We start from the raw sequence: 13,651 nt of genomic DNA on the forward strand, positions 1-13,651 counted from the left end.
TCTTGGACTTGTTACTTCAAAGACTCGGTCTTGACTTGATCTCGGACCACAGTGAAAGGAGGAGGACTCGTAATGCATTTTTTTAAGATCTTATTAAAAAACCACACAACACAAAACAATAATAATAAAATGCAATGTTGACGGGCATTATTTGAAAATGACATCCCATGGTGCAATGTTAAGATACTGCCATCATAGCCGTTTATTTATCTCTAGACAAATAGGCAGAAGATGATGCATGTGGTAGGGATTTCTTTAATAAAAGTAAAAGCATAGTCCATATTAAGATGTTAAAGCTGCTTCTCTAAACATTTCCCAATCTAGCTTAGTCTGTAGGCCTAATTGTTGATTATTAACTGGGGTGATATTAAATCATGAATATGAAAACTGACATGTTTTTATGGTCTTGGTCTCGACTCGGTCTCGACTCCTAAAGGACTTAGTCTCGACTCAGACTTGCTTCCTCAAAGACTCGGTCTTGACTCGGACTGTATTTGAAAACCAACAGACTCGGTCTCAACCCTTCAAAGACTCTGACTTGACTCGGCATAGGTGGTCTCGTCCCAATTACTACTTGCAGGGAATGGTTTACAAAACAAAGTTGCTGGGTTGTTCTTTTTCACGTTTTCTAAGTTGTCCCCTTTAAGTACAAATTGGACTTTGAGTTAAAAGTCATTTTCTTTAAGATATCATGTTTACATAGGTGGGACGCTTGGCATTACATATTTAAAACAATAAATTCATAGTCTAACCTACACCAATCTTGACAAACTATGGTTGGAAAGCTCTAAGAATTTAGTTTTTATATTTCAACACCATTTTGCAAACAAAGTGAAGTAGTAAGAGTCCTTTTCTAAAATGTGCCGAGGGCCAACAGGTGGGTCCAAGGTGTTATTACATATTTGTTTGTAAATATCCTAAAAACCTGAAATAATCTTGACAAACTATATATTGTTGGAAAGCTCAAGGCATGTAGTTTTCATATTTCAAAGCCATTTGATGATAGAAGTTGTATAGTGACAGTCATTTTGATAATTGTCACTGACCCCGTATGAATTCGTATATACATAATTCTAATAATTTTCAAAAGAATCTATGAATCTTCAAAAATCTTGACAAACTACATATCATTGGAAAGCTTTAAGAATTTAGTTTTCATATTTCAACATCTTTTTGCATAAATAACAATGCAGTGACAGTCATTTATTAATTTATATTATAAAGATCATGCATTTTTTTGTGATTTTAACTTGAAATTTGGTTCAGAAATATACTTATGTCTTTATTGTTGTCATGTTTTGGGAGTAAAAATCATACATTTTTTTATGACTTTTAAATCTGAAATACATACTTTATTGCATTATTTTTATTATTTAAAATAAATGTAAACTGGTAGAACTATTTTCTAATTTAAAGGACAAGTTCGGTATTTTAGACTTAAAGCCCTGTTTTCAGATTGTTTTTGGTGAAATAGAACGGTTTTGACTGAAATTTCGACATTTGCGGCTGCCCTAAGAATTTTTGGGTGTTTCTCATCTCACACCCCTACAATGGGTTTAATGGTGCACTGGAACAATCCTTCCTAAAATGCATTAAACTTTCGTTTACAAAGACGTGAAACTCACCGAGTGGTCAGGGGTGTTCACTGATATGCTCACACAAAAATCGCTGCAAAAGACGCATTTCAACAGGTTTTATCGTAGTTTTTACCAACTCCATTGACTTGTATTAGATGTCCTGTGAGGTACGGTATTACTCCGCGCCGGGAACTTTGTTTCTATTCTTGCAATTGGCAATGGCGGATTAGCGCCACCACCTGGGCTGGAGTGTCTATTATTCAAGCTCTAAGCGGAAGAATGTACGGGTGTGAGGCGTTTGGAAAAATAGGTCCACAAGTTAACAACGAATGCTAAAACAGCTGTTGGAAAGCATCTTTTGCAGCGATTTTTGTGTGAGCATATCAGTGAACACCCCTGACCACTCGGTGAGTTTCACGTCTTTGTAAACAAAAGTTTCATGCATTTAGGGAAGGATTGTTCCAGTGCACCATTAAACCCATTGTAGAGGTGAAACACACACACGCGGAAATTCTCAGGGCAGCCGAAAATGTCGAAATTTCAGTCAAAACCATTCTATTTCACCATAAACAATCTGAAAACAGGGCTTTAAGTCTAAAATACCGAACTTGTCCTTTAATATTCCCAACTTCAAGCACTTCAGTTAAAAACTTTAAAGTGTCTTCATAAAAAAGAGACCAAGATTTTACTTTTAGACCAAAAAATGCCAGAGTTATAGTAATTTTAAGGTGCATATCACAGTTAAAGGGTTATGTTATACATTTTGTATTCCATGTCTGGCCATGACTCGGAATGAGAAAGTAACAAATAATACAGACCACATCTGTTGTAGGACACTTTATTTAAATACTTAAAGATTTATTTTAATTTTGACATCATTTACAGTAAACACTATTCAGTAACAGCTAGCTTTTAGATGCTGTTCACCATTTTTTTTGTTTTAAATAAAGGTTCCAACATTTTAATCACGGCTTAACTTTAATGCAGTTCACCTTAATTATTCAACAGTGAAAAATACACTTTCAAAGTACAAATATTCAATAAAGCCTCTAATATAAAATAAGATCTGAAAAACTTAATTTATAATAATCATAAAATACTTTTTCAAAACATTGTGGTTTAAATGTATTTTATGTAAAACTACCTGTCAAGTTACTAACTAACACTTTCATAAACAAAGTGTGATTCCTTTATTCTCTGCCAGATGGCAGTAATGTGTCTGTGTCTACTTACTGTTGCCTTGATCAATGTGGAAGATATGTGTGTGAACATAACATATAACATGACATAAATATTATTTATAATTATTTAAATGTATGCATTATACAGGTAGTTTTATCCAAAGTGACTTACAGTTCATTACAAGAGTTTTTTCACTATGTGTGCTCCTTAGGTTGAACCCATGACCTTTTGCCCTGCTAATGCAATACACCAGTGAGGTAAGTAGGAGCATTATATAGTACATGGGCATTACTATATTGTATAAATATATTAATTTATATATTTATATAACATAAGATAAATGTGATCAATATAACCTTAGCCATTTTAAGAGATATTTTTATTGATTTTTAGGAGCATCTTTCACTAATAGGGGAAAACAATCTTAAGCATCATAAGAAAAGAGGCAACAAACTACATCAATGATGGGTTTATATATGGTAAGGTCAAATACAGATATTTTGTATTTGGGTTTGTTCATATTTTACACAAAAAAGGTTGAAAAAACCCAGAATTTTTAGTGAATTTATCATTTCTACTCAAGTTTTTATTGCAAGTGCAAGGCAACTTAGTGCATGACAAAACAACTACTCTATTATAAAAAATAAATGTAACCATGTACAAAGTAACCATGGTGACATTCAGAGCATGCAGCACTAGACCGAATTTACATTTAATAGTGAAAATGCATCATGCATGCCAGAACAAATCAGTAACCAAATACCAGTTTCTATTACAACTGTAAAACAACAACTGACAGCTCATTTTTAACATTGTTTTATTATTTGGTTTCAAGTGCAATACACAGTTCTCCCAGAAATTTACCCACCTACACTGTAAGAAAAAAATACTCCCCCTATAGCTGTCACAGAGGGAGTACCAAATTTCAAAGAGTACATCTTTGCACCTAAGAAGTTCATATTAGTACCTCAGAAGTACCAAATGTATACATATCTGTACTGTACAAAATGCTATTGCTTTGACTGTGGGTAGTTAAAGGGAATTTGTTGTTGGGGTCGATGGTGTTGTTGTTGTTTTTATAGTCAAACAGGGGATGGAGGTGTGTGATGGATAAACAACAAAGACCCTCCACTGTCAGCCATTCTACAAACAAAGCACAGCTTATCCTACCAGTAGCAGTCTGGTACAGACAACACAACAGCAAACTGACAATAAGCAAGATCCCGCTCGGGCAATTTACACAACAAACTTACGGAATAAAAGACACCATCTCTCATATGTCCTTCACAGTCTGTCTCTACTTACTTTCAGTTTTATTTTATGATTCCTTTGGTATGGTTATATGCATTTAGAGATGCATTTTTTTTGCATCAGTGTTTTTTTGCACCACAGTTCCCTGAAATTTAGTTGTTTTAACTGAGCTATAAGAACATAAAACATTATATGCAGTAGACTCAATTTTTGATCTGTGTCTAGGGCTTTTAATAATTCAAAAGGCTGTATTAGTATCAATATATATCCCTTATATTGATTTTTAGATGCAAGCAATTGCTACAAAAAAATGTAGACAAAGCTAAATGTTTCATAATTGTATTAAACAAGTTATTTCAATAACAGCTAAAAGACAGTTTTTAGTTAAGACCAAATTACATTTTTGTTTGTCTTTACTACCTTAGGATATTTTGTCGGTATTTGAAACACATGCAAATGCTGATAATCTTTTGTTCAGATATAATACAAATAGACATCCATTACCCCACACTGTTGGGTTGTTGGGTCATGACTGCATCACTCTAGACGTTTCACAACTGGTTAAACAAACGTTACTTTGGTTAGACTTATGTGCAAGATTGCAAAGATTGTGATGTGGCTGCAAGAGTTTATTAGAGTCCCCAACTTTATAGTCATATTTTTCTGGACCTTTGAAATTAAGTTCTGCAAACATTTTCCCATCCCTGTGTCAATCCCAACCTTTATAAGTTTTTTTTTCTATTGAACACAAAAATTAAAATGTTTGAACAATTTTTTATGAGTTTTTCCCTCAAAATAGGCACACATGGATAAAGGTGGGGAGAAAATGAATGACATTATTAAATATTATATATTTTTTCTACGTTTTTTAAAGATATTGTGTGTAGATTTTAGCAACATCTAGTGGCCAGATTGTGAACTGCAACCGCTCAGTCCACCGCTCACAGTAGCTGCCACACACTGTACAAAGTAAATGTTGGGTGTAACTTGAAAAATTACTTCAACTTGTACACTTTTTTTTAAACTTAAATTCCTAAGCTTGACATTTTTGTGTACCAACTGAAGTAATTTTTTTTAAGTAGATCCGACTTTCACTTTTTACAGTGCAAGACAAACATGTTGTCGTTTGAGACAACAACTATAGCAATTTGTCCGTTTAGGACTACTGTTGAAACATGGTGGGGCAAAACTTCTTTGCAAGGGGACATGCGGTGTATGTAGATAAAAACGTCTCATTCTAAAATAATAAAAACAGTACAGTTCATTATGGAAGGTCTTTATACACCACTGAAATAGAGTTATGTATATTATTAGGGCTGTCAAAAGATTAATCACGATTAATCGCATACAAAATAAAAGTTTGTTTTTGCATAATATATATTTATGCATTGTGTGTAATCATTTTGTATACATAAATGCACACACATGCATATATATATATATATATATATATATATATATATATATATATATATATATATATATATATATATATATATATATATATATATATATATATATATATATATATATATATATTCAGAAACATTTACATGTATATAAATATTCATTTACATTTTAATATATAATATATAAATAAAAAATATACATATAAACAACATTTTTCTTAAATGTGTGTATTCATAGATGATAATTACACACAATACACACACAAATATATTATGCGCAAACAAACTTTTATTTTGTATGCAATTAATCGCTATTAATCTTTTGACAGCCCTATATTTTATATTGCATTTCTGACAATAAACCCACCTAAAAACAAATGCAAATATTTTCTACGTCCAGAAGTGGGTGGGAAAGGAACAGACGGTTCACAAACACACAGTAATGTGTAATCTCAGGTTGGGTAAATATCGTCTTGGGACTAAACCAGCTGGATTCTGTACTCTCTCTCTGTGTGTGTGTGTGTGTGTGAACGGGTGTGACTTTAATCACCCCATTATTATCCCTCAAACACTCCCAAAACAATAGGTAAAAAGCCACAGACGCTCCCACCCTAAATGCGGTGTCCCTGCTAATTCTGCAGTCTTGAGTTGCAAGTGATAGAGAGCATAAGCAAAAGTCCATGTGTATACATAACTATAAACAATCTATACATGTTAAATTAGTTACTCTTGTTTTCCATTTGGCCCTTTACTTCAGTACACACAACAGACAGCAGGTTTACGAATAAATCTGACTTCAGCAGCATTCAGAAACACTTATAGCTTTTGAAAAACTGCTTATTATTTGCCGTAAGCTTTAATCTCTTTCATGAGGAATGTGATTCAAACATTATCAGATAAATGGCCAAAAAAAAAAAAATAGTGCTAATATGCAGTGTTCAAATTATGTCAAAGATTATGGGGGTCTTGTAAGCTAAGCCCCCCCCCCCCCCTTTCGAAATATACCAAAAAATGGCCAGAAAATATATTTGCTAAAATACATTAGAAATATGTTTACATAAATTAATTTTTCATCAATATATTTTTTGGCCATTAAAAATATATATTTTAAAGTATTTATATTCACATTGCACTAGAAGAGAAACTTTCTTACAAACATGTAAACGTTAAAGGTTTGAAAAGATCAAAAGTATTCAACTGTGAAAATATATTTTATAAACTTTAATATTTTGTTCAGGAAAAAATAGTTTTGCTGTATGGGTTATAAAATTAGATATATTTTATAAATTATTGATATATGAAGGTTAAAACAAAATAAATTGTGAAATTTAGAAATATATTTCTTTCTTTCTTTCTTTCTTTCTTTCTTCTTTACGCCATTCCACCATCTATTCATGGCGATAACTGGTTAATCCATACACAAGTTGGGGAAAGGACAATTTGGCATCTCCAATTTGCCTAACTTGCATGTTTTTGGCCTGTGGGAGGAAACCAGAGTACCCAGAGAACTGCGTAAATTCCTCCAGAAAACAGTGTAAGGCGCACTTGAGAATTTACATTTATTTTAGAGAGACATATTTTGGATTAGTTTATTCCGAAACTGGGGCAAATAATGGAGAGTATTGCTTTGTGGCAGCGCAGTACAAGAATTTAAAGTTCACGTAGTATTTTAATAAAAACCAGGGGACCCCCCAATAAATATATTTTTGTGCCTTATAGGGGTCCCTAGGAGTCCGGGACCACCCCAGCCCCCCATCAATTCGAACACTGCTAATATGTACCATTAAGGTAAAGATGTGTATACAATATGTACCTCTGAGGTACTATGAACTCTTTAGGTGCCCCAGTGATATTATAGATATTCAGCAATGTTAAGAGGTGAATGTGGTAGGGAACATGCACTTAACATTTATTAGATGTCACAGCAAAAAACGTTTCCTGTATTGTAGCAGTCCTATGCAAACCAAGTGAGATTCTAAAGTAACTGAAATAGTGTTATGGGAATTTCAGAGGCTAAGCATTGTTGTATTTTTAGGCTCGAAACTGCAGTCAAGCACACAAGCGCCTTGGTGAATAAATTGTAATGCTAATTAATGATAATTAGGTTGGCAGCATTGGCACTGCATTTAAATTTCCTCAGCGGTCAGTTTAACTCACAAACTATTGGCAAACTTTACGAATGTCACAACAACTTTGCCGTGAGTCAGTTTTTACTGAAATTGGTGGTCGGTTTCATCATCCTCTGGGTTATCTGCCAACTCACATGTTATTTCATATCTAACAACTTACTCTGCCCAAACCCAGCATGTTCCTTAATCGCAGATGAAAATGAATCAGCCATGAAAATTCAGGGAAACCAGGCAAGTTAAGGGACTCACCACTGACACTTTGCAAGTAATATGTAATTGAAATGACAATGTGACAGATTTGTGGTCTTGGGTTTATCTGTGGACTTTCTGGACAGACTAAAAACACATAAGATGGAAAGTGAATGTAATCAACTGAAACATGTATGTTTAAGATGTTACAGTCTGCAGGGCTATCGGGTTAATCCCATGATATTAGAGAGGTGGATGAGGTCACAGTTTCTTTATCACCATTATAGTGCACTTAACCTGAGCCTGCTTCACATGGGACTGTCCCAGCTATTGGTGTACTACAGAGGGAAACTAGTAGAGAAACTATTTGCTGCATGAAAGTAACTAAGTACGGAAGTTAATGTTTCATTTCCCTATTTCTGTTTGACACTACAAACATAGGCCTACACCCTAACAAAATAGCACAATACAATACCAAAGAATACAGACGTTATGTTTCTGGGGAGAAAATTGTTAGAATTTTATGTTTTAGATTATAACAATAAGGTATAAGGTATTTCTCACAATAATGTATTTTGTTTCACAAAAGGTTCTTTTTGGTGGGGTGGGCCCCCCTTGGGGTGCACGAGATGGTGCCAGGGGGCTCCAGTTTTATTTTATTATAAATGTAATCATAAATTTAAAATCATAAAAATTAACCCATCCTCAAGTCATCCTCGATGTACACAATTAATATTTATATTAAAAAATGTCCTTGCTCTTCCAAGCTTTATAATGATAGTAAACAAGGACCAGGGAACAACTTTTGACTTTGAAGCCCCCCAAAATGCATCAATCCTTCACAGATGTATTCCCTCACATGGCCCCAGGCAATTAATAAAGGTTTTCTGAGGGTAACTGATGTGATTTTGTAAGAAAAATATTGATTTTTAAAACTTAAAAATATAATAACTAGCTTCCGGGCCAATGCTCATTTTTGGCATCTTGTATGGCATGGTCGGGTTTAATCGAGTTTCTATGCCACAAGGGTTTAAATCATTTTCAAAAGCCATAAAACACGGCTGATGGAGAAAAACATTATGATCGAATTTGACTACCACATTGTTATGGTTGGTGTCTTTAAAAACAAAGAAGCAGAATTTCTGTGTAATAATATGCGATTGCACGAGTGTATATGAATGTCAATGTATCTTGTTTGTTGTAGTCCTGTGATGTATTTATATTAATTATGATTTTCTATTATGATGTTGGTTTCTTTGTAATGTAAAGGACCCCCTCGAAAATGAGATGGTTCATCTCAAGGGGTTATACTTAAAAAATAAACAATATATTGAGCTAAGTTTTATTTTTCAAACAAGTATAAGGGTTGGATGCATATATTAGGGGACATCATGCGCAAATGAAAGGCCTGTACATTCTTTGTCACTATTTCATTATTTAATAATTTTTATTATATTAATTTCCGTATTTTCTAATCCGTAACCCTCAAACCTTTATATTTTCATGCAAAGCATTAAAATCTTTTTTGGCCAAAAAAACCCAATAGTGCTATATTCTACATCTAGATTTACAATGTTGATTGAACGGCTCGTAGGGTGTAAGGTAAATAGCCACTGTTTGCTCTCCACACGGACCCATATTAATGAATTAAGGTGTCAGACTTCACATTCAACAACTGTAACCCAGGGCTACACCTTAAATACACAATTCCTCCACTAACAGGATGAGACCAACTGTAGATCGTATACCATTTTTATGCCATCTACAAATGCATTAGGTAGGGAATGTCACCTCAATTTTAAACCCAATCATATACTCTGAAAAAAAGTAGCTGTGAAAGGTTCTTCACTGTGATGTCATAGAAGAACCTTTTTTTGGTTCCGCAAAGAACCTTTTAGTATGCTTATTTTTTTCCTTACTTATTATAGTCTGTACAACCCTTATCCACTGCAAAGAAAGTTTCTGTCAATGGTAAAGGAACCATACAGCCAAACCACACAAAGAACATTTTAGGAAACTTTATTTATGTATGCAGATTTTATGTAAAAGTATTTTCCAAACATTCTATTGACTTTATGCAAATTTATGTTGCCCAACCAGCAAACCTTTTTCCCTACACTTTCAGGAGGGATTTTTAGGACATGAAAAGTTTCTCCTTTATTCAGCTACTCTTTTGAACACATACCCACATCTCCCCTCAAGTAAATGTTTGACAATAAGCCTGTTACAACTGAAGCCAAAATAAAATACTTCAAATAGTACAGATCAGAATACACAAGCAACAAAGATGAATGGGGTTTTGACCCATTGATGCTGTTTCCTAAAAAATGAGACGATTAAGAGGAGTTTTCTGATGCAATCACTTGTAATAGTCAGATAGTGAAATTCAAGTGATTTCTTTGCAATTCACTACACTTTGCATTTGCATATACCCATTAGCAGATCTTTTATATCCAAAGTGATTTACAAATGAGAAAGCATTTGACATTTTGTCTAAGGAGCCAACAATAGTTTACATCTAGAAAAAGATGAACAATATAATAGGCCAACAACTATACTGCAGTTTAACCGTTTTTATTAATGCATGGACTTTTGAGACAATAGTGCAATGGTCCTTGATGCCACTTCCCCAAAAAACCAAAAATATTTAAAATAATAATAATAATAATAATAATAATCTCCAAAAGACACACTAAAGGGAAAAAGACCAAATTTAAAGGGATTCAAACTCAAAATGTTGCAGTGAATTTCTGCAATAGATTTCGTTTTTAATTTATTAAGGTTATTAATTTTTTGTCTTATTATCTCACTTGTTGACAAACAAAAATGTGGCCCTCCATATAACTCGAAACTTGCATCAGATATTTTGACCAAGGAGGAAAAACCGACGTCATGTGACGTCAGCGCGCCCTATAGCCAATCGCGTCGCACCACGACGATAGAAAAAGAACGCGACCGCTTCCACTTCTTCAATATTCAGAGATCGTAAGGGGGAAGTTACACGGGAATTAAGGCGATTTTTCGGACATTTTTCCACCCCTGAACAGGATCTTCGCTCAGATCTTGACACAGAAAAGCATAAAGTATGGTTGTGGTAACAGCAGGCGTCGGAGGGGCACACAAAGTCCTTCTGATATCGGGAAAACAAAGCGCTTCGGCCGGTGCGACGCAGAGCGGATTCAGCCGTTCCATATCTGTCATGCTATCGAACCAGGCCTCCTCTGATTCGGACTCCAACAACTCCGGACCACCAATGCGTAAGAGGCAGAGACTCACACATCTGAGCCCAGAAGAGAAAGCACTTCGAAGGTAAGGGGATCTAATATAATCCAGTCCGTGTTAACAGATTTAGTAACGAGTGATTTCACCTGGATGGCCATTAACGTTTTTACCTTAAGTGTTTTATTTACGCACAAACATTTCGACACGTCATTAAAACAAACGATAGAAATGAACCCAATGACACGTCCATATGGAAAATCTGAATCCAAGCCAAGATCCGTGAGCTTTGCCGGTCAGTTCCTCCCCCTCTGAATCATATATCCACATATGCTTGCGTGGCAGGGCTGTGGCCAGGACTGCGCATGCGCAGATTCCTTCTCAGTTTGACGTGCCAAAATGCTGGACCGTTTAAGATTAAACAAATAAGCATTTACATATGTAAATTCGTAAACCTGAAAAAATACATTTAAAGTTTACCTCAGATTTGTTTAGCATGTTTGCAAAGCAGATTTACAAACAACACATAAAAGGCACAGAGACATAAAAACTGTATAGAAATGAGAAAATGATGTAAGAGGTGCTGCATATTTCTGCAAAGTCTTTGACAATAGGAGTTGTTGTTGTTTTTTACCGAAAATGGATTGTTAATAGCAATGCTTTTATTTCTAGGAAACTGAAGAACAGAGTTGCTGCACAGACAGCAAGAGACAGAAAAAAGGCAAAGATGGGAGAGTTGGAGCAGCAGGTCTTGGAGCTGGAGCTCGAGGTACTACGATGATATTGTTGATTATCATCTACCTACCATATCAACTTAGAATATTTTTTTTGAACAAGGATTTTAAGTGCCTTTTCCCCCTCAACAGAATCAGAAACTTGACCTTGAGAACACATTGTTGCGAGAGAAGATGAGTGATCTTCTAAGTGAGAATGAAGAGCTAAGACAGAGACTAGGGTTGGATACCCTGGAAACAAAAGATGAGGTAAACCAGTCTGCTTGTCGCATCAACAGCTCAGTTGGCTAATAAATAGATAAGGACGGTTGATTCCTCACCTAATAATGAATAGAGCAGTGAAAAGTTACATTTTGACATTCACTTTAGTTTTTAAATAAAGCCTACGGGTGCATCTTCCTAACACTCTCGCTCCCTTTTAGGTTGAGGAGATGGAGTCCAAAGTGAGCGATTTGGGTTTGGTGACCGGGTCTTCTGAGTCCGCAGCACTCAGGCTACGTGTGCCTCCGCAGCAGGTGCAGGCCCAGCAGTTACCAAATCTGAAGACTTCACCATGGATACTCACAGCCCTGACCCTACAGATGATGAGGTGAATATGAGTGTGGATGAAACGTTCCTTGTTTAGGCTAAAACTGAGCTGAATTGGTCAACAACAAATTGTGTTTAATCTAATTTTTCCACATTTCCTTTCTTCTGCAGTCTGATCTCTTGCTTGGTATTCTTGACATCCTGGACCCAGATCTCTTCCTCAAGAATGGGATCCCAGATGCTCAGGAAGCTCAGCAGCCACTGCTGGATGGGGGTGCCGGAGAGCAAATACCTGCCTCCCCGTCTGCATCTTTGGGGACCGCACCAGTTAAGCTGGAAGCCCTTAATGAACTGATCCACTTTGACCACATTTACACGAAACCCGCCGAAGTGGCGTGCGAGGAGAGCATTTGCGAAGTAAAAGACGAGGAGATTACAGACACCATCGCTTTTTCCGCAGACGATGAAGAAATTGAAGTCCAAACGGTTTCCGTTAAAGACGAACCGGAGGAAGTGGTCATCCCAGAGACGGATGAGAATCCGAATGTGGTTGATGACTTCCTGTCTGACGTCTCTTCCTTCAACGACTACGAGAAGGTTTCGTACCTGACAGATGCATACAGTGACTCTGGATGCGAGAGATCTCCATCCCCTTTCAGCAACATCTCATCCCCTCTCTGCCCTGAGAGCTCTTGGGAGGACATGTTTGCTTCCGAACTCTTTCCCCAACTGATCAGTGTCTAAAATAAATTGCGTACAAAAATTCGCTTGCCTTTGCTCTTATCAGTGTATGTGCCACGTGCTTCATAATGATGTACAAAAGAGTATAAATCCCTCTTAGACCAAAGGCGTTGCTTTAGGGCTTCTGTTGTAATACTGCAGGTCTGTATTGTATGGTTTTGAGCGCAAAGACTTTTTTATTTTGTAGCGGTTCGAAGTACAATTCAAGAGCAACTCAGTATTTTTGTTGGGGAAAGAGAATGGGGGGGGGGGGGTAATTGTTTTAAATGGAAAACTATTTATTTGTTTATCTCTCTCTTTCAGAGTCTTCTGTATCATAATCTGTCTTTTTCGGACTAATTAATGCTTCATGTACAACCTAATTTTATTGTAAATGCTCTCCTCGATCATATTGCATTAAAAATTTTGCATTGCACAACACGACTCTGTCTGTGACTGTAGGGAGTGGATTTTGAAGGCATGCCAAAGCTTAAGCATCTGCTTCTTTCGACATGTGCAACTTTCTTTAAAGAGACACTCCACTTAAAAAAAAAATCGGCCCATTTTCCATCTCTCCTCGAGTTAAACAATTGATTTTACCGTTTTGGAATCCTTTCAGATGATCTCTGGGTCTGGCGGTACCAATTTTAGCATAGCTTAGCGTAATTCATTGAATCTGATTAGCTATTAAAAGTTACCAAGGGACTATTTTC

At 35.7% G+C, this 13,651-nt stretch overlaps 1 protein-coding gene across 1 annotated transcript; it reads left to right on the plus strand.

The window, feature by feature from the left end:
• The first annotated feature begins 10,675 nt into the window (after positions 1-10,675).
• xbp1 (X-box binding protein 1) lies at positions 10,676-13,377 on the plus strand. The gene is given in 6 exon segments (XM_065250847.2): positions 10,676-11,046; positions 11,629-11,725; positions 11,823-11,939; positions 12,113-12,169; positions 12,172-12,279; positions 12,390-13,377. Coding segments are annotated over 6 exon segments (1,176 nt in total). The 5' UTR covers positions 10,676-10,822; the 3' UTR covers positions 12,963-13,377.
• The last annotated feature ends 274 nt before the right edge of the window (positions 13,378-13,651 follow it).

The sequence above is a fragment of the Paramisgurnus dabryanus genome, chromosome 5 (genome assembly GCF_030506205.2).
Source record: "Paramisgurnus dabryanus chromosome 5, PD_genome_1.1, whole genome shotgun sequence".
Taxonomy (NCBI): Eukaryota; Metazoa; Chordata; class Actinopteri; order Cypriniformes; family Cobitidae; genus Paramisgurnus; species Paramisgurnus dabryanus.